The sequence below is a fragment of the Pseudorca crassidens genome, chromosome 3 (assembly GCF_039906515.1).
Source record: "Pseudorca crassidens isolate mPseCra1 chromosome 3, mPseCra1.hap1, whole genome shotgun sequence".
Classification (NCBI taxonomy): domain Eukaryota; kingdom Metazoa; phylum Chordata; class Mammalia; order Artiodactyla; family Delphinidae; genus Pseudorca; species Pseudorca crassidens.
This window is the reverse complement of record NC_090298.1, coordinates 125,730,571-125,752,987: the sequence shown is the minus strand read 5'-3', so window position 1 is coordinate 125,752,987 and position 22,417 is coordinate 125,730,571. Positions and strand designations below refer to the sequence as shown.

The window sequence follows — 22,417 nt, the reverse complement described above, 5'->3', positions numbered from 1 at the left end:
AACCTTTTGGGACTGACTTTATTCAATCAGCGTAATTCCTTGGAGATTCATGTAAGCTGTTGTGTGTTATCAATAGGTCCTTCCTTTTCATTGCTGAGTATCAGAGATGTTTTATTTGGTTTTTAAAAAACTGAAGCAAATATGTCAAAAATGTTCAAATTAAACAAAGCTAGGTAGTAAGAACATGGGCATTTGTTGTTTTGCTCTTTGTTCTTTTCTGGACAGTTAAAATATTTCCTAATATTTAAAGTGACATGCATCCCATTCAGTCTTGTACTCAGGTTACTTAGGGCTATGCCTCATCTTCCTGGCTAGACACTAAGCTCTTGGAGACAAGATGAGCACCCATGCATGTGTCTTCGTCTCTGTCTCACAATGCTGATACATATACGAATATGTAATTGCATATATAAATGGTCCTCTTCATGTATTAGTAGCAGAAGTTTCTGTCCTGGGTCATAAGCACTGACCCATGGATCAGTGCTTATATACAGGTGTTTGGCGAGAGCAAGGTTGTTCAGAAGGCAGAAGGCCCATAAAGATCCTGGAACATATCTGATGCACAGCTCTAGTACAGCTCCTGAATGCTGCCTTTGGCCTGCTGATCTGTCCCTGGCCCGAATCACTGACATTCATCACCCAGTGCATTGCTTTTCTAGAAAGATCCCAATAGGATTTCAGGAGAGCTACTCAGGTTCCACTACTCAGAACTGTTGCTAAATAAACAAAAAACATAAATAATACTTCATAGAGAACTGCTAAATATTTAAAATAGCACTTAGGTTAACTGCAATCCAGACCTCCAAGCAGGCCTGGCAGAACTTCTCCGTAGCAGCATTTTGTTATTCTCTTAGTTTACAGCCCATGTAATGGAAAGAAACACATTTTTATTTCTTTAAAAATATATTATTTGGCAATGAAAAGGAATGAGCTACTAATGTGTGCTATAACACAAATGGGTCTTGAAAACATTACACTAAATGAAAGAAGTTAGCCACAAAGGACCACATACTTGATGACTCTATTTATAGGAAATGTCCAGAATAGGCAAATCTACAGAAACAGAAAGTGGGTTAGTAGTTTCCAGGGCTGAAGGGATAATGATTTGGAGTGTGGTAGCTGGGTTTCTTTTGGGGATGGTGAAATGTTCTAAACTTATTAGTGGTGATGGTTGCACAACTCAGTGAATATACTAAAAACCATTGATTTGTACACTTTAAATGGGTGAATTAGGGACTTCCCTGGCAGTCCAGTGGTTAAGACTCTGCGCTTCCACTGCAGGGAGCGCAGGTCAGGAACTAAGATCCCGCATGCTATGCAGCGTGGCCAAAAAAAAAGGGTGAATTATATTATGTGAATTATATCTCAATAAAGCTGTTACCCCCCAAAATATTATATAATACGAAATGTTGGCAAGGATGCGGAGAAACTGGATCTCTCATACATTGCTGATGGGAATGTAAAATGGTACAGTTACTTTAGAAAATAGTTTGTCAGTTTCTTTAAAAACTAAACATACACTTACCAGCAATCACACCCCAGGGCATCTATTCCAGAGGAAGAAAACTTATGCCTATATAAAAACCTGTCTACGAATGTTCGTCAAAGCTTTATTTGTAATAGCTAAAAACTGAAAACAACCAAAATGTTGTTTTATTAAGTGAATTTAATAGGTGGATGGCTAAAAAAAAAAAAAAGTTGTATATCTAAGGTCACAGAATACTCAGAAATAAAAAGGGATGAACTACTGATACCCTCAAGAACCATCCAGTTGTGCTGCCTGAAAACAGAACAACCTGAAAAGCTTACTGTGTGATCATTTATAAAGCATCTAAAATTATAGAGACAGAGAACAGATTAGTGGTCACTTGGTTAGGGATGAGGGTGGTGGGCACCTGGGTGTGGCAATAAAGGAACAGCACAGGGAGAACTTCATGGTGATAGAATAGATCTGCATCTTAATTGAAATGGTGGTTACAGAAATCTACACACGTGATAAAACAACATCTAACAATCAAACACATGATTATATCAATGCCAATTTCCTGGTTTTCCTGCTATTGAGATAAGACGTAACCACTGGAGGAACCTGGTGAAGATACACATAACCTCTCTGTACTATCCTTGGAACTTCATGCTGACCTATACTTATTTCAAAGTAAAAAGTTAAAAACAAACGAAATATTAGATAGCTTAAGTTATCCACTATCTTTGCAACACTCTCAGGACAAATGCAGCTTAAAAGCCTGGGAGAACAGGCTGGGTGCCTTTGTTCCATTTCCTGGTCTGGTCCGATAAGGAGGTTTGTCTTGGAGAACATATTTGGGAAAATATGTCTTTCAATATAGTCCAGTCCATGCTCAGTCCTGAGATCTCTTTGATGCCCTGTGATAAGCAATTAAGAACTAAAATCAGTCTAGCACATAGCGGGTACTAAAAACAAAAAATGTTTCTTGAATGTTATGCAGTGACTTCTTCTGACTCTAGGATAGGATAGGATAAAACAGTTAATTCTCTTCTCCTCTCTCCTCCTCTGTCCACACTCGCACAGAATAATTTGGGCATTCACACATTTATTCAACAAATATTTGGAGTAGCTATTTCATGCCAAGCATTTTTCTGGACTGTGAGGATACAAAGTTAAAGGCGGGAAAAAAAGGGCTCTACAATAAAGATAGGGCATTTAATTTTTGTTTCTTGTTGTTTTGTTTTATTTAGGGTTCTAGGGCTCTAGGGTTCTTTCATTTTTGTAATTTTATTTTTTTTATACAGCAGGTTCTTATTAGTTATCTACTTTATATATATTAGTGTATATATGTCAATCCCAATCTCCCAATTCATCCCACCACTTTCCCCCTTGCTGTCCATATGTTTGTTCTCTACATCTGTGTCTTTATTTCTGCCTTACAAACCAGTTCATCTATACCATTTTTCTAGATTCCATGATATGCACTAATATATGATATTTGTTTTTCTCTTTCTGACTTACTTCACTCTGTATGACAGTCTCTAGGTCCATCCACGTCCATGTCTCTACAAATGACCCAATTTCGTTCCTTTTTTATGGCTGAGTAATATTCCATTGTATATATGCACCACATCTTCTTTATCCATTCATCTGTCGATGCGCATTTAGGTTGCTTCCATGACCTGGCTATTATAAATAGAGCTGCAATGAGGGTCTCCCTGGTGGTGCAGTGGTTAAGAATCCGCCTGCCAATGTAGGGGAGACTGGTTCAAGCCCTGTCCAGGAAGATGTCACATGCTGCAGAGCAACTAAGCCCGTGCACCACAACTACTGAGCCTGTGTTCTAGAGCCTGCAAGCCACAACTACTGAGCCTCTATACTTAGAGCCCGTGCTCTGCAACAAGAGAAGCCACCGCAATGAGAAGCCCATGCACCGCAACGAAGAGTAGCCCCCGCTCACCACAACTAGAGAAAGCCTGCACGCAGCAACGAAGACCCAATGCAGCCAAAAATAAAATAAATTTTTGAAAACATAGTGCTGCAATGAACATTGGGGTGCATGTGTCTTTTTGAATTATGGTTTTCTCTGAGTATATACCCAGTAAGGATAGGGCATTTAAAATATCTGGTTATTTGCTCCAAGTTTTGCAGAGGGACTAAGTAAATGTTATGGACATCCTGATGATTTCACCCCTTTTAAGACAGAAGTAACAAGGAAAATGATACTGTGAACCTAATTCTGACCAATCAGAAGTGAATGGAGGGCTTCCCTGGTGGTGCAGTGGTTGAGAATCCGCCTGCCAATGCAGGGACACGGGTTCGATCCCTAGTCCAGGAAGATCCCACATGCCGTGGAGCAACTGAGCCCATGCGCAACTGCTAAGCCTGTGCTCTAGAGCCCATAGGCCACAACTACTGAGGCTGCATGCCACAACTACTGAAGCCCGCATGCCTAGAGCACGTGCTCCACACCAAAAGAAGCCACCGCAATGAGAAGCCCATGCACAGCAACAAAGAGTAGCCCCTGCTCACCGCAACTATAGAAAGCTCGCATGCAGCAATGAGGACCAAATGCCAAAAATAAATAAATAAATTTATATTAAAAAAAAGAGGTGGTTAGGGCTTCCCTGGTGGCGCAGTGGTTGAGAGTCCACCTGCCGATGCAGGGGACACGGGTTTGTGCCCCTGTCTGGGAAGATCCCACATGCTGCGGAGCGGCTGGGCCCGTGAGCCATGGCTGCTGAGCCTGCGCGTCCGGAGCCTGTGCTCCACAACGGGAGAGGCCACAACAGGGAGAGGCCCGCGTACTGCAAAAAACAAAAAACAAAAAACAAACAAAAAAAAAGAGGTGGTTACTCTTTAAAAAAAAGAAGTGAATGGAGACAGGGACTTCCCTGGTGGCTCAGTGGTTAAGACTCTGTGCTCCCAGTGCAGGGGGTCCAGGTTCCATCCCTGGTCAGGGAACTAGATCCCACATGCATGCTGCAACTAAGAGTTTGCATGCCACAACTAAAGAGCCTGAGTGCTGAAACTAAGGAGCACTTGAGCCACAACAAAGGAGCCCGCCTGCCGCAACTAAGACCCAACACAACGAAAGAAAAGAAAGAAAGAAAGAAAGAAATGAATGGAAGTAAGCAGATCCCAGAGGAAAGTGAAACCATCATCTTAAAAGTTCTTTCAGAAGGCAAAATGTCATGGCAAGAAAAGATGAACATCCATCAGGCTCCCACCCCAGGTTACAGAGAGAGGTCAATTTAAACATTTAAGGGGAAAAAAAGGAAGCAAAACCTCTAGGGATTAGGGTTCATGGGAAGACTGTTGAAGATGAAGTTAAACATCATGCTAACAAAAGACCCTGTTGAAGAATAAAGGGAGGAAATACCTATGGAAATGAGAATGGCCACACAGGGATCCTGGCTAACGAGCCTCGTTTATAAAGATACATACAAGAGGGGCTTCCCTGGTGGCGCAGTGGTTGAGAGTCCGCCTGCCGATGCAGGGGATACGGGTTCATGCCCCGGTCCAGGAAGATCCCACGTGCCGCGGAGCGGCTGGGAGCCTGTGCTCCGCAAGGGAAGAGGCCATGGAAGTGAGAGGCCCGCATATGGCAAAATAAATAAATAAATAAATAAAGATACATACAAGAGTCAGAGTGGTGGGTCCTGTACAAAGAGCTTCCAGAACTCTAAAACACAGAAGCGTCTGGGATTAACAAAATTGTAAGAATAACCTCCACAGCTCTGCCCCTACTATGACTGCCAACTAAATTTTAACATTCATGTTCAGAAAAAGTAAAAAATAGGCACTCCATTTGATGGCTTTGCTTTCCTCTTCTTAGCCCTAAAGAGTGACTGCAGGGGTCACTATGAAGGTTAGGAGCCTAGACCCTGGAGGCAGAAAACTTGATTTCAAATTCTGATTCTGCGATCAATCAGCTGGCTTTCCTGGGATAATTATATAACCTTCCTTATAAGGTTGTTATAAGATTTCATATGATAATCCATGTAAAGTGTATAGCAGAGTGTCTGCTACGTGGTGAGCTTTCAATAATGGTAGCTGTTGTTTTTGTTACTATTACTGTTAAACTGGAAAGAGTAGCATGACCGTGGATCAGAGGGATGAAGTTGTCTAAGGACACTTGGCTGATCATATTCAAGCAGATGGTGAGAATAGTTAATCATGATGATAATAATAAGTAATACGAACTACACAGCAGAGCCTAACTGACAATGCAGCTAATAACAAAGAAGTGGAGCTGAGAGATGGAGAGACCATGAGACTAAGCCCTGATGGCATTACTTAATCCAACCATGATGGAGACTGATTCCCTTCGGATTTTTTTTTTTTAATGTGAGCTAACACATTTTCATTCCCCACCCCACTTTGGCCTAAACCACTCTGAGTTGGGTTTCTGCCACTTGATTAAAACAGATGGTCTATCAGCCCTTGGAAAGACCATCTGTCTATGAAACAGACATCACTGAGAGCCAGCATAGGTTAACAGAAAAAAGACAAACAGGTCATGCCAGACTATCCTCATTCCCTTAATGAAAGCTGACTAGATCAGTAGATCAAAGGAATACCACAGGCTAGTGTAACTGCACTAGGAAGGTACTGCTGGTCTCTCGTGACATCCTTACGAATAAGGAATAAGATGAGGTAATGGAATAAGATGTGGCGATGGGGAAGCAATAGGACAATAATATGGACTAAAAACTGATAAAATACCAAATTCAAAGAGTGTTGGTCAGTGTCAACCTCTGGGATCTGCCCTGTTTCATTAAGGATAGCCATTAGTTCTTTCGGTGCTTCCCATCTCTAAGACCACCTGAACCTAAATCTCCACCTTTTTTTTTTTTTTTTTTTTCCACCATTTTTCTCCTGAATCAGCACAACAGCCTCCTGACTGGATGCATACACAGCACCAGAGTGGTCATTCAAAAACATAAAATTGACTGCTTTATTCCTCTGTCGAAACCCAGACAAGTCTTCCCTGAAAGTCATCCCCCTTCCAAAGAACCACTCCTTTCCCCCAATAATTATGTTTCCTATTCAATTTGTTTTACTGGTTCATTCAATAGAGCAGAAGCTCCACAAGGGCAAAGACCATGTTTCTTACATTCATCAACATATCACCTAGTGTCTACTCTAGATCTAGCACATAGTAGGTGCTCAATTAATTGAATTAAGAATGAATGGCACAGATGAACACTGGCAGAATAGTGATCAAATTGCCAATGACACTGTTACAAGTGGAGTTAGACACACAACTCTTGGAAGCCACAACAAAGTTTGAGGTCAGCTAAGAGACAGAAACTCCCCTTGAATTTTATATAACTGTAATTATATAGTATGTACACTTTTTTGTCTGGCTTCTTCCTTTCAACAAAATTATTTTGTCATTCATCCATGTTGTAGCATGTATCAATAGTTCATTACTTTTTATTGCTGTGTAGTATTATATTATATAAATATACCACAGTTTATCTATGCACTGGATAGAAAATTGGTTGCTTCCTGTTTCTCAATTACAATAAAGCTGGACCTAGGAATGCAATGCTTATTTTTCATTTCTTTTTTTTTTTTTACGAATGCAATGTTTAGATCACAGATAGGTATATACTTTTAAAAGAAAATGTCATACTTTTAAAAAGTGGTTGTACCATTTTACTTTCCCACCAACAGTGTATGAGTTCCGGCAACCTGGTCAACACTTGAAGTGTACACTTGATGTACACTTGATGCAGCCAGTCTTTGTATGAAGTTTTATCTGCTTGTGGTTTTAATGTGCATTTCCCCAATGATTAATGATCTTGAACATCTTTTCAAGTGCTTATTTGCCACCAATATATTCTCTTTGGACATCATGGGTTTTATGTTTGTTTGCTTAAATTACAAAGGAGGACTTCCCTCTGCCCTTCCACTGCAAGGGGCGTGGGTTCAATCCCCGGTTGGGGAAATAAGATTCTACATGTCATGTGGCACAGCCAAAAAAAAAAATTACAAAAGAGGCTCTCACTGATTACATAACTAGACAAACAATACAGAAATGTATAAATAATTAATAGTCTCCTACCCCCCAACACACACATAGGCAACCAGAGGTGCACAAGAACCACCAGGAGCACTTATCAGGCATGCAAATTCTTGCCCCCACTCTTGGAAGATTCTGATTCAGTAGGTCACAGATGGGGCATTTTGACAAGCCCCTAGGTGATTCTGACACAAGCGATCTGTAGATTTCTTAAGAAAGTCTGCTCTTACTATTGTCCTCCTAAGGAATAGTTGAAGGAATGAAGACAGTGAGTCTGGAGAGGCAAACGCACGGAAGGGGTACACGGACTGCCTTCAAATAAGTAAGAGCCTTTGTCTAAGAGAATGACTGTGTGTGCTCTGTGTTGTCCCATGGAACACCAAGAGTTTGGAACCTAAAGATCAAATCAAAAAAAACTTTCTGGGCTTCCCTGGTGGCGCAGTGGTTGGGGGTCCGCCTGCCAATGCAGGGGACGTGGGTTGGTGCCCCGGTCCGGGAAGATCCCACATGCCACGGAGCGGCTGAGCCCGTGAGCCATGGCCGCTGAGCCTGCGCGTCAGGAGCCTGTGCTCCGCAATGGGAGAGGCCACAACGGTGAGAGGCCCGCGTACTGCAAAAAAAAAAACAACTTTCTAAGAGAGCTACTGTGAAACAAATTTAGGCAACAGAGCTAGCAAGGAAAGGAATGTGCCAAAATCACCAAGCTTGCAGAAAAAGGACTTCTCTGGGTTGAGAAATGACTGTTTGAGGTTACGAAGACAGAGGGCAAAAGACGTTCCAGACATACACATACACATTCTCTCTTTCTTTCTCTCTCTGAGAAAAAACTGCCCCTTATAAATACACAGAGAGGAATGTAACCACCAGACAGGTAGTGTGTGTCTTAACCCAAATTAAATAACAGCTATTTGCCCTAAGCCATATTTCCCTGTCTCTATTGGCAAGGCCTAAAATGGTAGGGAGAGGAGACAACACAGTATTTGGTAAGGGCAGTTCCTTTTATAGATAAGTAGGCCTGCCCAGGCCCTCTCCTCATAATTTTGGATCCATCGATTTTAAAGAGCTTAAGCCTGTCAATAAGCAACAGGCTTTGGACAATTAAGCTCAACAAATGCCATTTTGCTTCAGTTACACCACCCAAAACACCCTCCCTCCCTAATCAGTTAAATAAAAAGCCATTTATTTGTTCTAGAACAGAATCAACCAAGGCACTGTTTACCACAGCAAGCTGCTGATCCAAGAGGGATATGAGCCAACTGCCAAGTAACTCCTGTACCCTGGCAGAAACTCAGCTGAGCCTCCATCTGTGGGCAAGATTAGGGAGGCGCCCAGGTTCCCATGTATGTCCTTCTCTTTCCTCTCATTTACAACTATACAGATGCTGGCTCCATTCAAAAGGGGCATGTGAGGCCCAATAATCTGTCCTTGTTAGAATGTCTGGTAGTTTCTACTTTCAGCATTTGACCCAGGGTCAAATATTGAGTGTTGGGCATTATTCTAAATAGGTGCACTCTTATTTAGGTTACTATCACCAAGGTATGTGCAGCCGCTTATAAGTCATAATAGGGCTGACTTTATATTTGCATGTTTTAAATTTTTTAATTTTTTTTTCTTTTATTTCGGATACAGCCCAACTTCCCGCAGGTCATCACTCTTTCTTAACTGGCATGGCTTTGACTCACTGGTTTGTGTGCGCCAGCCCTTTTATTGAGCACCTACTACGAGCGGGGCACTGGGCTCAACGTTCATCTGTAGTCCGACAACAACATGAAAGACGAAGCAATCTTACCTCAAGTTTACAAAGAAAACTGGGCCTTGGAGAGGTTAAAAAGTATGTCCAAAATCAGGCAGCTAGGGGCGTCGGAAGCTGTCTGAACTCAGAGCAGGAACTCATTCCTTCACCCGCCTCCCTTTACAGGAGCAAATAAACTGCTCCGAAACAGCGCAGCCTGAGTGCCAGCCTTCAGTCATTCCTTACAGCAGGAATGCTTCATCCTGCTGTCAAATCGGAAACTGTGTGCAAGATTATGTATGAACCCTGGGGAGGGGACCCAGACTTTTAAGGAGTCAGTGATCCCAAGAAGGTTAAGAGCCAGCACCTAGGCAGGCTGTCAGCTTCCCAATTCTCTAAGTTCCTGGCGCTCGCTGTCCAGGGAGCAGTGCGGCAGGGGTCGTAAGTTCTGGCTTCCAGTCCCAGTCTTGGCACTACTTCTCTGAGGGCTGTTGGCCCAGGCACCTCACCTATGGACCACAGATTTCCTTTCTCTTTTCCCCTGGCCTTGACTCCCTATTTATAATTATACTTTCCTTGTCAAGAATTTTTTTTAACCATTGTTTGTATTATTCCATTGTTTTAACGTATATGGAGTCATTAAAAAGTCGCCCCCAATGCTACACTGAAGCAGAGGGATAAACAATGACAGGCCAGCTTACCTCTCCGGGCCTCAGTTTTCCACCTGTAAACTGACCCGCTTGCATCAGCTGGATCAGGTTGCTTGCATTCCCAGTAGACTCAAGACACAAAGCTAGCTACCGAGCAACCCGGACCGGCGTCGTCGCTCCAGCGCTCCTCCAACCTCCCTTTCCGGATCTGATCAGCAGCTGTTTTCCCGCGACCCTCCCTGGCCCTATCCTGCCGGCCCAATCACCCAGGCAGACTCACCGCTCGCGCAGGGTGCCAACTGCCGGAAGGAGCTCGACCGCCCCGGCGATTGCGCAGCCAGGGAAAGAAAGGCGCCGGTCTCCCGGCCCCACGCCGCGCTGTGACCTGCGCGCGCTGTTCCTAGGGAGGACGCGGGCGGGCGCGGCTCTGCCCACGCTGCGTATGTGCGTGTGCCGAGAGGGCGCGGCCCCGGCTCTCGCCTTTGTTAATTGTCCAACTGGAGGCAGGTTGTTTTCCACTGGACGCTCCCTGCAGTGAGTCCCAGCCGGGGTGGCCCGGCGACTGCAGCAACTGCCGTGCGCTGGCCCGCAGCCAGCGCGAAGCCTTGCAAGTGGGTGTCAATGCTGCGCCCGGTGACCCACCTACCCGCGACTTCTCATTTAGGCACCTACTCCTCCCTCGGGCTACTCAGCACCAAAACAGGGACCGGCAGTTAGGCCATCCGGTGGGAATGTTGACCCCAGGATCCCTGAATATCTGTGCTCCTTCCCGAATCACCAAACTTTAGGGCTGGACCTTGATTTTAATTCTGAGTGCCGGCTGCCCAGGATTTCTGGGTTCCTATCCTAGCTCTCTTGGGAGCCCTGTGCGCAATCTTAGATAAATCTGCCAGTCTCCCTGCACCCCAGTTGCCTTTTCTATGACTCAGAGTAGTGAGTGGGACTCTGTTCTAGGCACCAAGTATTCAGCAGTCAACATAACAGACAAGGTCCCTGCCCCCTTGGGGCGTGTCTGATAATGAACACACACTTGAAAGTGATCATTACGAAAAGTATAGAAAGTTTCATATCAGGGCAACCAAATCTTGTTTATGGAGTGATAAATGGACTAGATTAACTTTTCTAGATCCTCCAATTCTAATATTCATTCTTACTCTAATTATGTGAACGTTATTACTATTATTAGTGATAGCACTAGTAATATTGCTTACTCAGTGCCAGGTACTGTACTAAACATTTTATTTGTATTTCCTCATCAATCAGATTCATAACTTTTCTAACGATAGGTATACCTATTATCATCCTCATTTTAGAGAGAAAAACTGAGGCTAGAGAAATGAAAGTAACTTGCACACTGTCACACAGCTACTCAGTGACAGGACCAGTACTCAAATTCAGACTGTCTGAGGCCTCAGGATGCTTAAGCACTACTCTACATGCATAAAAATATGAAGACCAGCATGGTGTTGTATCTTGAATGTGATGGATGAGAACAGTAGAAGAGGAGGGGGTGGTTTTAGTCTGTAGAGGAGAAAAGCAAAGGAAGTTGAGAGCTTTCTTAAAGAGCTGTTCATGGATCAGACTTCACATACATGAAATTAGAGGTCACTAGCATGGGGAAAGCTATAGGGAGACAAATTGCAAATATGTAAGGAAGAACTTATCTAACAATCAGAGCATTTCAAAAATGACATCAGTTGCCTGGAGAGAGTGAGCATCCTGTCACTAAAAGTCAGCATTCAGGGCTTCCCTGATGGCTCAGTGGTTAAGAATCTACCTGCCAATGCAGGGGACACGGGTTCAAGCCCTGGTCCGGGAAGATCCCACATGCCGTGGAGCAACTAAGCCCGTGCGCCACAACTACTGAGCCTGCGTGCCTACAGCCCATGCTCCACAACAAGAGAAGCCACCGCAATGAGAAGCCCGCGAACTGCAATGAAGAGTAGCCCCCGCTCGCCGCAACTAGAGAAAAGCCAGTGCACGGCAATGAAAACCCAACACAGCCAAAAATAAATTAATTAATTAAAAAAAAAAAGTCAGCATTCAACTAGAGAGGGTTATTGGGGATGCTTCAAAGAAGAGTCATGCAAAAGTTAAAGTTTAGGTGATCTCTAAATTTCCTTCTAATTCTGAAGAGAATTTGAGTCCTAGAGTGGTTAAGTGACTTGTCCAAAGTCACCCAGGTAATGAAGACCTGACCCCCAAAACAAGTCTCACTTCTAGATCAGACTTCCTGTTTGTGGGTGCGGGTCTTGTGAGTGCTCCGCACCTCACTTTATGCTCCTTTTGTGTGTGTGTGTGAGTAAGTGAGAGAGAGAGAGAGAGAGAGAGAGAGAGAGAGAGAGAGAGAGAGAGAGAGAGGGAGATAGAGACCACTTGTCCCAGGTGTCTGGAATCATCTGCTTTACCTATTTACTTTCCATTTCTAATATGTGTGTGCCCTTCTTCCTTGCTTGTGTTGAATATTCTGTGTTTTCAGATAGAAGTGTCAAACCTCCCAGGCAAATTACTATAATATAGGGGTTCAAGAGGAAGTGGAGTCCCTGCTTCCCTGGAGTACAATTTATTTCATAAGTTAAGGAAAAGGAGAAAGCTAGATGATATTTTTATTTGAAACTGATGTTTCTTTGATTCTATTTTAGGACTATGGGTTATCTTGAGTTAAATTTCTAATGCACTGGCACTAATTCCCCATCTTTCATCCTAGTCACAAATATTTTGATAAGCAGAAATCTAGTTGTCAGCTTCAAAAGAGGCATTCTTTTCTCAGAGCTCTGGAGAGCTACTTGTTTGTTTTGACTGGAAACCTCTAACAAAGGAATCCAATTGCCTTTTGGGATTGATTTCTAGAACATTTACAAAGAAATGGATATCACCTTGTCCCCAGTGATACTAACTCAAAGATAAAAAGAGTTCCCCTTCACTTCTCCCCTCAACAGAGTGATCAATTTTTTAAGTTTTTAAATTTTTAAATTATTTTGGCCTCACCGCGCAGCATGTGGGATCTTCCCCAGCCAGGGATCAAACCCGTGCCCTCTTCATTGGAAGTGCAGAGTCTTAACAACTGGACCACCAGGGAAGTCCTTAATTTATCTTTTAAGGAAATATATTTACCTCGTTCAAAATTTCAAAGTATACTGTCAAGGCTACAGCTTATTCACCTTTGGACTCCTCTCAGTGCCTGGCATATTGCCCTGTAGGTGCAATAAGTGATTATTGACTGGGTAAGTGAATGAGTGTGAATTAAGAAGTTGTGGAAGATAGAGAATAGTTCATTTAGGGTGGGGCAGCAGATATTGTCCCTGAGGTGCATGGGCTTAAAGGAAACCTAGACAGAACTCCCAGACCAGGTGCACATTTGACCATGACTTTATCCAGAGATCTGTACTAAAAGCAGCAACATCAGACTCTTTTGGGTTGAGCATTACCTAAAGACTATGTACTAGCCAGTCTTTTGGTTGTACACAACAAAATCCGATTTTAGTTAACTGAAGCAGAAAAGGAATTTATTCAAAGAGTATCAGGGAGCTCAAAGAATCAATGCAGACTAGAAAACCAGGCTAAGAATACAGGAAGCACCAACGTAGGCTGGGTGGCCAGACCCAAAGAGGAAACCACGCCATAGGAAGGATGCTGCTGCTGGACACTGGCAATGCCCTGGGGATTGGGTGCCATAGCTGACCCAGCTGCCATCACTGCCACCAGATACTGAATACCACCACTTCCAGAGTAAATTTTACACATTGCCTGCTTCTCTCTCTCTCTTTTTTTTAATGTATTTATTTTATTTATTTTTGGCTGCATTGGGTCTTTGTTGCTGTGTGCGGGCTTTCTCTAGTGGCAGTGAGCGGGGGCTACTCTTTGTTGCGGTGCACGGGCTTCTCATTGCAGTGACTTTTGTTGCAGAGCACGGGCTCTAGGAGCCCAGGCTTCAGTAGTTGTGGCACGTGGGCTCAGTAGTTGTGGCTCGTGGGCTCTGGAGCGCAGGCTCAGTAGTTGTGGCGCATGGGCTTAGTTGCTCCGTGGCATGTGGGATCTTCCCAGACCAGGGCTCGAACCCGTGTCCCCTGCATTGGCAGGCGGATTCTTAACCACTGGCGCCACCATGGAAGCCCTGCCTGCTTCTCCTGATCCCTATCTCCAGAATCACAATCCTGGACGGATGGGCTAATCAGTCATGCTTGGGTCCCAAGCAGTCAACAATCAGGAAAGACTGATACCAGGGCCTTTTGGCTTCCATGAGTGAGATGTAGGGGCCTGCCTCACACCGTGGCCTGTTCCCCAAACTTATAAAGGCAATTTGGAGGCTGGACAGCCAGGAATATGACAAATGTCCACTATAAAGTCTTCTAATAATCTATAGGCCAAAACTGAAAGAATTAGGGCTTCCCTGGTGGCGCAGTGATTGAGGGTCCGCCTGCCGATGCACGGGACGCGGGTTTGTGCCCCGGTCCGGGAGGATCCCGCGTGCTGCGGAGCGGCTGGGCCCGTGGGCCATGGCCGCTGGGCCTGCGCGTCCGGAGCCTGTGCTCCGCAACGGGAGAGGCCACAGCGGTGAGAGGCCCGCGTACCGCAAAAACTGAAACAAAACCAAAAAAAAATACCAAAAAAACACCAAAAAACCCTGAAAGAATTAAAGAGTATAATCTGTGTAAAATGCTTAATACAGCACCTGAGCTGAACTCTCAAAACCAGAAGAGGTGGCTGTCATACTTATTACTCAACTTGTTAAAATTTTAGCTAGTCAGAGAACTTCTTTACAGTAACAATATTTTCTTCCCAAGCATCTCCTTTTATTTCTTATTGGAATCACTTATAATTGCAGAGTTGAGCAAAGAAAGGTTGCAAAGGGGTAAACTGTGTCAGAAGTGTACTTAGCAGCACAGTGGGGACAGTGCCATGAGCATAATAAATCCAATTTATTTTTCTGATAAATTTTTAAGAAGACTGCCTACCTCTTTTAGAGTCTCAGTCTTGGGATCATATCTATTTTTTAATTTAATTCTATGAAATTTACCACTCTAATTTCTACAGTAATACTAAAAATAGGTGCTACTTACTGAGTACCTAATACATGCCAGAAATTTTTCATGGATTATTTCTAATAGTGATAGTCATCCTATATTATAGATATTATTTGCATTTTACAGACGAGGAAACTGAAGCTCAGAGAGATGAAGTAACCTGTCCAAGAGTACACGGCTCATAGGTGATAAGTGCATAACCAACTACTACTACTCCATATTTTCTCTCATATGGTTGCTTTCTCCAAAGATTCCCATCACCATTTTTTTAAAATTCTACTAAGTCCAAATGTATGTTTCTTGAATCATTTATTCATTCTGAGATTTTAAATTGTCAGAAAGACAAGTCAAGAAATTATTGGTTGCTGGGTCTTTAGCAGAATTAAACTTTTATCAGATAACAGGCTAGTGTAGTAACCTCATTAGCAACATATAAAAAATTTTATATCAAGAGTGTCTGCTTTATTGAGCCCATATTGTAAGCCAGATACTCTGCTAGTCAGCCCTAAAAGAAAAGTATTACCATCTTCTTTTTACAAATGAGAAACCTGAGATTTAGAGAGATTCAGAAACTTGCCAGGGGCCTTGCTGCTAGAAGTGGCAGAACTGGGACTGCAACCTCAGCAGTATGACTCCAAAGCCTGCATTTCTTCCAGTGTGTCATACCACCTCTGGGCCAGTTTGCTAATTTGTATTGAGAAACACCACTTAGTATTGATACTTCTTTTGTTTCTCTCCCTTCCTGGCTTCCAGAGGCTTCCCTGTGGGTTCCTGGCTCTTTGCATGTATAATAACCCTTCTAAGGACAGAGCTGTTCTCTCTCCCTTCCAGGTTTTCTGGCTCTTTCATCCCGTGGGCAAGACCACAACCTCCCCACACAGATCCGGCCTTGAGCTCTGGAATAGTCCTGTTCTTAATCTGTAGAAATATGTGGAGCCTTGGCTATGAAGCTTAGGAGAGTCCCTCTAAGTCTACTTTGCTGGAACTCCATCACTGATTAAGTGCCTTAGTTCTAGTAATTGGTTTTAACCCATTACCATCATGATTTGTTAGCCAAGTTTAGGGGAACTTACTTTGCTTCTACTGTACTCCTTGTATTAGTCAGTACCCCTTTGGTTCTAGTGCCAGAAATCCAGCTCATCCAGAAGCTATAATGTCTATCAGAAGAAAAGACCATCTCTGCCTGTGTGTCTGTTCAAGAGATCAAACCCTCCAAAAAGCTGTCCAGCAGACTTCTTCTATATCATTGACTAGAATAGCATGTCCATATCTAACCATACCTAAACCAATCACTGACTGGCTTAGATGAATGAACATTCAACATTGGGCCAGCTCCCTTCTGAAGCATATAGTCATGTAGCCTTGACAAAATTGGAGTCTTACTGGGAAAGAGGAAAAATAAGGGGGAATATTCTTGGGTAGGCAGCCAACAGTATCTGCTGTAGGAGGAAGAGAGCAATTCTACAGGGAGCTTGGGGAGCCAAAGATAATGTAACCCGTCCTACTGAGTCTTTAAAGAGAATTTTTACCAAGCAGATAGGCATAGAAAGTTACGCCAGGTAGAAAGGACTACATGCAAAGGCATAACAATATGCAACTACCCTGTGTTTTTCAGAGACTGCAATCACTTCATTGTAACTGGACTGAATGATATACATTGGAGTGTGCAGTGACAGACAGGCTCCAGATCATGCAAGGCATGTATGCCACGCTAAGGAATTTATACTTTACCTGTAGGCGATGAGGGAGTCACTGAGGAATGGGGATAGCATGATATTATTAGAATTTTAGAAAGATCATCTGTCCAGAGAATAGAAAATGGATCCCAGAAGGAAATAAGGCTGGAGGGTGAGAGACCAGTTAGAAAATTGTACTTTTCAGACAGGGGAGAGATTATAGGCTTCAGATTAAGGCTGCAGTAGTAGTGAAGTAGAGGGCAGGAGGGTAAGAGTAAAATGCTAAAGAAATATCTATAGAATTTGAGGACACCTACAGGATGTGAGGATGGAGGGCCTATGCTGACTCTGAGATTTATGTTTTGGGTAACTAGATGGATGCTGGTAGCCTTCATTAAAGAAAAATCATCCTAGGGGACTTCCCTGGTGGCACAGTGGTTAAGAATCCGCCTGCCAATGCAGGGGACATGGGTTCAAGCCCTGGTCTGGGAAGATCCCACATGCCACGGAGCAACTAAGTCCGTGCGCTACAACTATTGAGCCTGCATTCTACAGCCCACGAGCCACAACTGCTGAGCCTGCAGGCCACAACTACTGAAGCCTGCATGCCTAGAACCTGTGCTCGACAACAAAAGAAGCCACTGCAATGAGCACGCGCGCGGCAACGAAGAGTAGCCCCCGTTCACTGCAACTAGAGAACACCCGTGTGCAGCAACAAAGACCCAACGCAGCCAAAAATAAATAAATAAATAAATTTATAAAAAAACAAAAAAAGAAAAAGAAAAAGCTCCTAGAGAAGGAAAGGTTTGGGGACAAGTAATACAACCAGTTTGGGACTAGCTGACCCCTGTGGCTTATCCAAGTAGAGGTGTCCAGTGGGAAGATAGATGTAAGGTTCTGGGAGACAGAAGTTTGGCTTGGCAATATAGATTTGGGGATCACTGACATATCTACTGTACAGGGAGCTGTAAGAGTGAATGAGATCACCCTGGGAAAACAGGAAAGACATAAAAAGAAGAAGCCTAAGGACAAAGACCTGGTGAACACAGCCAAGCGGCAGGCAGAGAAAAGGAAGCCAGCAAAAAAGACTGAGAAAGAACAGTCAGATAAAGCTGGGAGGAGAGCTGGACTTTTATTAAACTTCCTTATGAACAACTTTCTTCAACTGCTGTGTTTCACCTGGTGTGTTTCACACCACCAACTCCTTTCAACTGGTGTATTTCACACCACCAAGTAAAACTACAGTTGAAATATTTGACCAGTACCTTTTCAAATATTGTTTGAATTATTGGAATATCAGATTTTTATTCATTGGTTTTTTGTTGGATGTACCCTCTGTCAGGTCAAAGCAATGCTTTCCTGGAAACTGCATGAGAAAGAAGTCTAGTGAGAAAAGGAAACTCCCTCTCCTGCAGTATGCATTCACCACCCTGGAGTATAGCCTCAAGGTCTTACTGCCACGTATTTAAAAATCAGCAATTGGGTGGGCAAGGGTATAACCAATTAGTAAGAGTGTGAGTTGACAAAACCTTTTTGACTCAGGAATTTCACTTCTATTAATTTATCCTATAGAAATCTACACACAAGTGCACAAAGATACATGCATATTGCTGTGGTTTGTGACTTCTAAAAAATCAAAGTGAAGGGATAGAAACAGCTCAAAAACTATCAGCAGGGGATAGTTAAATAAATTCCAGTATGTCCACACCATGGAATACTACACAACCAATTAAAAGAACAAGGTTTATCTCAAGGTACAGACATGTGGAGAAGTCCATGTTATAGATATAATATATTGTTAACTGAAAAAAGGCAGGTTTCAGAGCCATATGCTGAACATGTACATATGTAAATCTACATCATATATACATATATTCCATTCAATCATTCAACGGCTATTATTGAGGCAGGCACTGAGCTGGGGATACATTAGTGAATAAGACAAAGAAAGTTCCTGTCTCATTAAGCAAATGTTCTAGTGAAGGAATTAAGTCAATAAAAGAGTTATATATATATATATATAAAATTTTAGATACTAGTAAGTGCTGTGAAGGAAAATAAAGTAGGGTAAAGAGCTGAAAAGTAACTAGGTATGGTGAGCAGGTGAGTGTACGGGGCTATTTTAAATAATTTGGTCACGAAAAATGTTTCTAAGGAGAGAACATTTTAGCAGTGACCTGAATAAAGTGAATGAGCGTTTTAGAGTTTTCCAGAGAAAAAGAACCAACAGGATGTGTGTGTGTGTATGTGTGAGAGAGAGAGACAGACAGAGAGAGAGAGAGAGAGAGAGAGAGAGAGACAGAGAGATTTATTTTAAGGAATTAGCTCATGTGATTGTGAAAGCTGGTAAATTCAAAATCTGCAGGGTAGGCCAGCAAGCTAAGATCCAGGGAAGAGTTGCAAAGAGTTCCAAAGGCTGTCTGCTAGAATTCCCTCTTGCTTGGGAGAAGTCAGTCTTTGTTTTATTAAGACCTTCAAATGACTAGATGAAGCCCACCCATATTATGGAGGGTATTTTGCTTTACTCAAAGTCCATCTACTTAAATGTTAATTTCATCCAAAAAATACCTTCATAAAAACACCCAGAATGTTTGACCAAACATTTGGGCATTATGGCCCAGCTGAGATGACACATAAAATTTATAATCACAAGTTCATCCCTTGTTAACTTGGCACGCATATGCATCTCCTTAAACCATACCTGGTCTCCAAATAAAGACAATAACAAGGTCATACTTCCACCTACCATGACACAACCATCTTGTATACAATTGAAAACACACTAACTCTTTCCCCAGAGAGGAAACAAAGTCCTTGGGTGATGTTTACTCCTCTTGATAACCTGTAACTGCTTTCTGCCATGAGAAGTTGGCAACTCAGAAGAGGGCCTTTACCAGAACTTGACCTTGCTGGAACCCTGATCTCAGACTTCCAGCCTCCAGAACTGTGAGAAAATAAATTTCTGTTCTTTAAGATACCCAGCCTATCTATGGTATTTTGTTATAGCATCCCGAACTGACTAAGACTGGCAGAAAGGGAAATTGTTTTCAACCAGTGATGCAGGAATAACTGGTTATCCATATGGAAAAGATATACCTTTGTTTTCTTTTCTCCCTTATCCCCTCATCATGTAAATATAAGATGCACTGACTTTATATCATAGCATTCAAGTATTGTTAATGAGAAATAATGCAATGCTTGATCTTGTTCAGAAAGCACAATAGGTTTGCTCAAACTCCTGACACTTGCTTAGCCCCTCAAATGTTATTCTAAATTCCCCAACTCCAACTCTTTCCTGGGCATTTAACATTTGAATGTTCAGATCCAACTAGGTGATTCTGGCCCAGCACGATGCTTGGCTACAGAAGCCAGCTAATGCAACAGCAAATGATCATATCCACAAGATGGCAGCATTGTATAATCATTGAAAACCATAATCTGGCATGGGTTCTTGAACATACCTTTCTGTGGCATATTACGTGATCTGTTAAGTGGACTTTTATATATATCTTCACTTAATCTTGAAATAAATGAGCAGTTTTCTTCCCAGAATGTTTTACAGTTTTGAGAAGCATGGACTGGAGAAATAAAAAAGCAGATTCTTTAGAGTCAGAAAAAAATCTGAGTTCAAGTACAAAATGCACCCCTAACTTATTTAGGGCACTTGAGCAAGTTAACTAAGATCTCTGGGGCTCAGTCACCCTATCTAAAACTTTAAAACAATGAAATTACTTTCCCCACAAAATCTTTTTTTTTCTTTTTGACATAGGTAATGTGAGTAAGAACAACACTGCATGGGAAAATTGATCAGAGTAGATGCCCTCTGAAAACTCAATATCTTCAGGTTGATTAGAAAAAAGGGTCTGAGGCCTTTAAAATAGCCTAGAATATTATTTCTGTTTCCTATGACACATCTTAAAAGCCTATGGTGGTGACCTTGTCAAAAGGAATCAACTACACAAAGAAATCAGTTGCGGTAGTATAATAGTCGATACACCTATTTTTGGTTTGGGATAATAATTGTTAAGTTCCTATTTCAGCTGACAGCCTGTCTTCCTCCACCAGAAAGGTTAGAAAAAGTCACCTCTGGCTTGAATTGCCTAATTACAGCAGCAGGGTACATTTGTATGGGGTTTATGGCTTAAACACGGTGCTTTTACATATCCTGTTTCAACTAAGCAGAAGCTATGGTAATTGATGACAGTGTGGGCCAAGAAAACATAAGCTAAGAAGGTCAACAGAATTTGAAATTCTAAGCAACAAAAGAAAATGTTTCATATAGGTTAGAAGGGGCTATCATTTGCCTAGACTAGAAGAACATAGATAAGCAGTCTTAGGAGTTCAGGTCAGATTCAGGGTCCAACAGGAAGTAAGGAGGGTCTGGAAAGTCTGATAGGTAAGTAACATTTAAATAGGTCAGTTGGCTTTAGAATCTGAAAGGGGGAGAGGCAGAAGTAATTAACACTGGTGAGGCAAGAGTAAGCAGCATTGTCCAGGAGGGATGGCTGGAGGTAAATAATTGAGGTCAGGTAGCCAGGATCTGTGAACAGCTGTAGAGCCAGGGACTACAGGGTTTGAGATTCAGACATGGAGGAGATGGGTGTCAGCCCTCAAAAGTGTGTGGGAGTTCAGACACAGCTGGAAGTCAGAACCCAGACCATGCTTGAGCACCAAGTTGTGTAACTTTGACATTGAGAGATCAATTGAGCTGCAGGTGGGCTGGGTCAACCAGCTGGAGGGGGATGATTTAAATCAACCCTACTTCAACTGAGGTAGTGACTGCTAATATACTCCCTATCCAGATTTAGAGCAGGCACCAGGGTCTGGAGAGGACAGGCTAACTGTGAGAGTGAACAGGCATACTTTATAGAACACTGATATGGATCTTAGGGAGTTCTCAAGAAGTCACCACACCTCTCCAGAGCTTCAGCTTCATCACACACAAGATGAATATAATAAGAGATGCTTTACCTATCTCTAAAACAGGTAAGGAAAGGCACAATTTAGTGAATGAGAAATTACTTTATGAACTGTAAAGGGCTCTATAAGCATAATTTGACATCTTTGGCTTTGTGGATTAGGGGCTTACAATCCAGAGTTTTTTTGTTTGTTTTGTGTGTGTGTGTGTGTGTGTGTGTGTGTGTGTGTGTGTTTTCCCCCAATCAGGCCCTGGGCTCTGCTCATTGCAGAAAGTCTTTGCAGTGGTGTTAGGCTTGGCCAGCATCAAATGGAGCAGCTATTCCATTTTCTGTGATCAGCATCAGTGCTTCCCAGCATTATCATGGAGAGATGAGAGTTAATAGGATGTGTTCTTAGGACCTGTTCTCCTCAGGAATGGCAACTCAAGCATCTAGAAAATTTAGTCTCACAAAGAAAAGTAGATCACTCTAGTGAGTAATAATGAGTCATTGGGAGCAGGGTTTCATGCCCTTGCTAATGAACAATGCAGGGGAAGAGAACAGAGGCTGAGAAAACAAAGGAACAGAGAAACTGCAGGAACTCCAAAACACTAATGAAATTCTTCCAAATAAAAAGTAGCCTACCCAGGACTTCCCTGGTGGCGCAGTAGTTAAGAATCCTCCTGTCAAGGCAGGGGATACGGGTTTGAGCCCTGGTCCAGGAAGATCCCACATGCCGCGGGGCAACGAAGCCCGTGTGCCACAACTACTGAGCCCGTGCTCTAGAGCCCATGAGCCACAACTACTGAGCCTGCGTGCCACAACTACTGAAGCCTGTGCGCCTAGAGCCCATGCTCCACAAGAGAAGCCACCACAATGAGAAGCCCGCACAGCACAACAAAGAGTAGGCCCCGCTCGCCACAACTAGAGAAAGT

General features: G+C 42.9%; 1 protein-coding gene across 8 annotated transcripts in view; it reads right to left on the bottom strand.

Moving 5' to 3' along the window:
* ARHGEF37 (Rho guanine nucleotide exchange factor 37) overlaps positions 1-22,417 on the bottom strand; it is a 73,738-nt gene that overhangs the window by 44,653 nt on the left and 6,668 nt on the right. For 2 of the 8 annotated variants that reach the window (XM_067732216.1, XM_067732217.1), the window contains exon 2: positions 20,046-20,162. The exons of 2 other annotated variants lie outside the window; for them this stretch is intronic. In XM_067732216.1, the coding sequence (XP_067588317.1) occupies positions 20,046-20,162 (117 nt within the window). 4 more of the 8 variants (XM_067732223.1, XM_067732222.1, XM_067732220.1 and 1 more) reach the window with 4 other exon arrangements.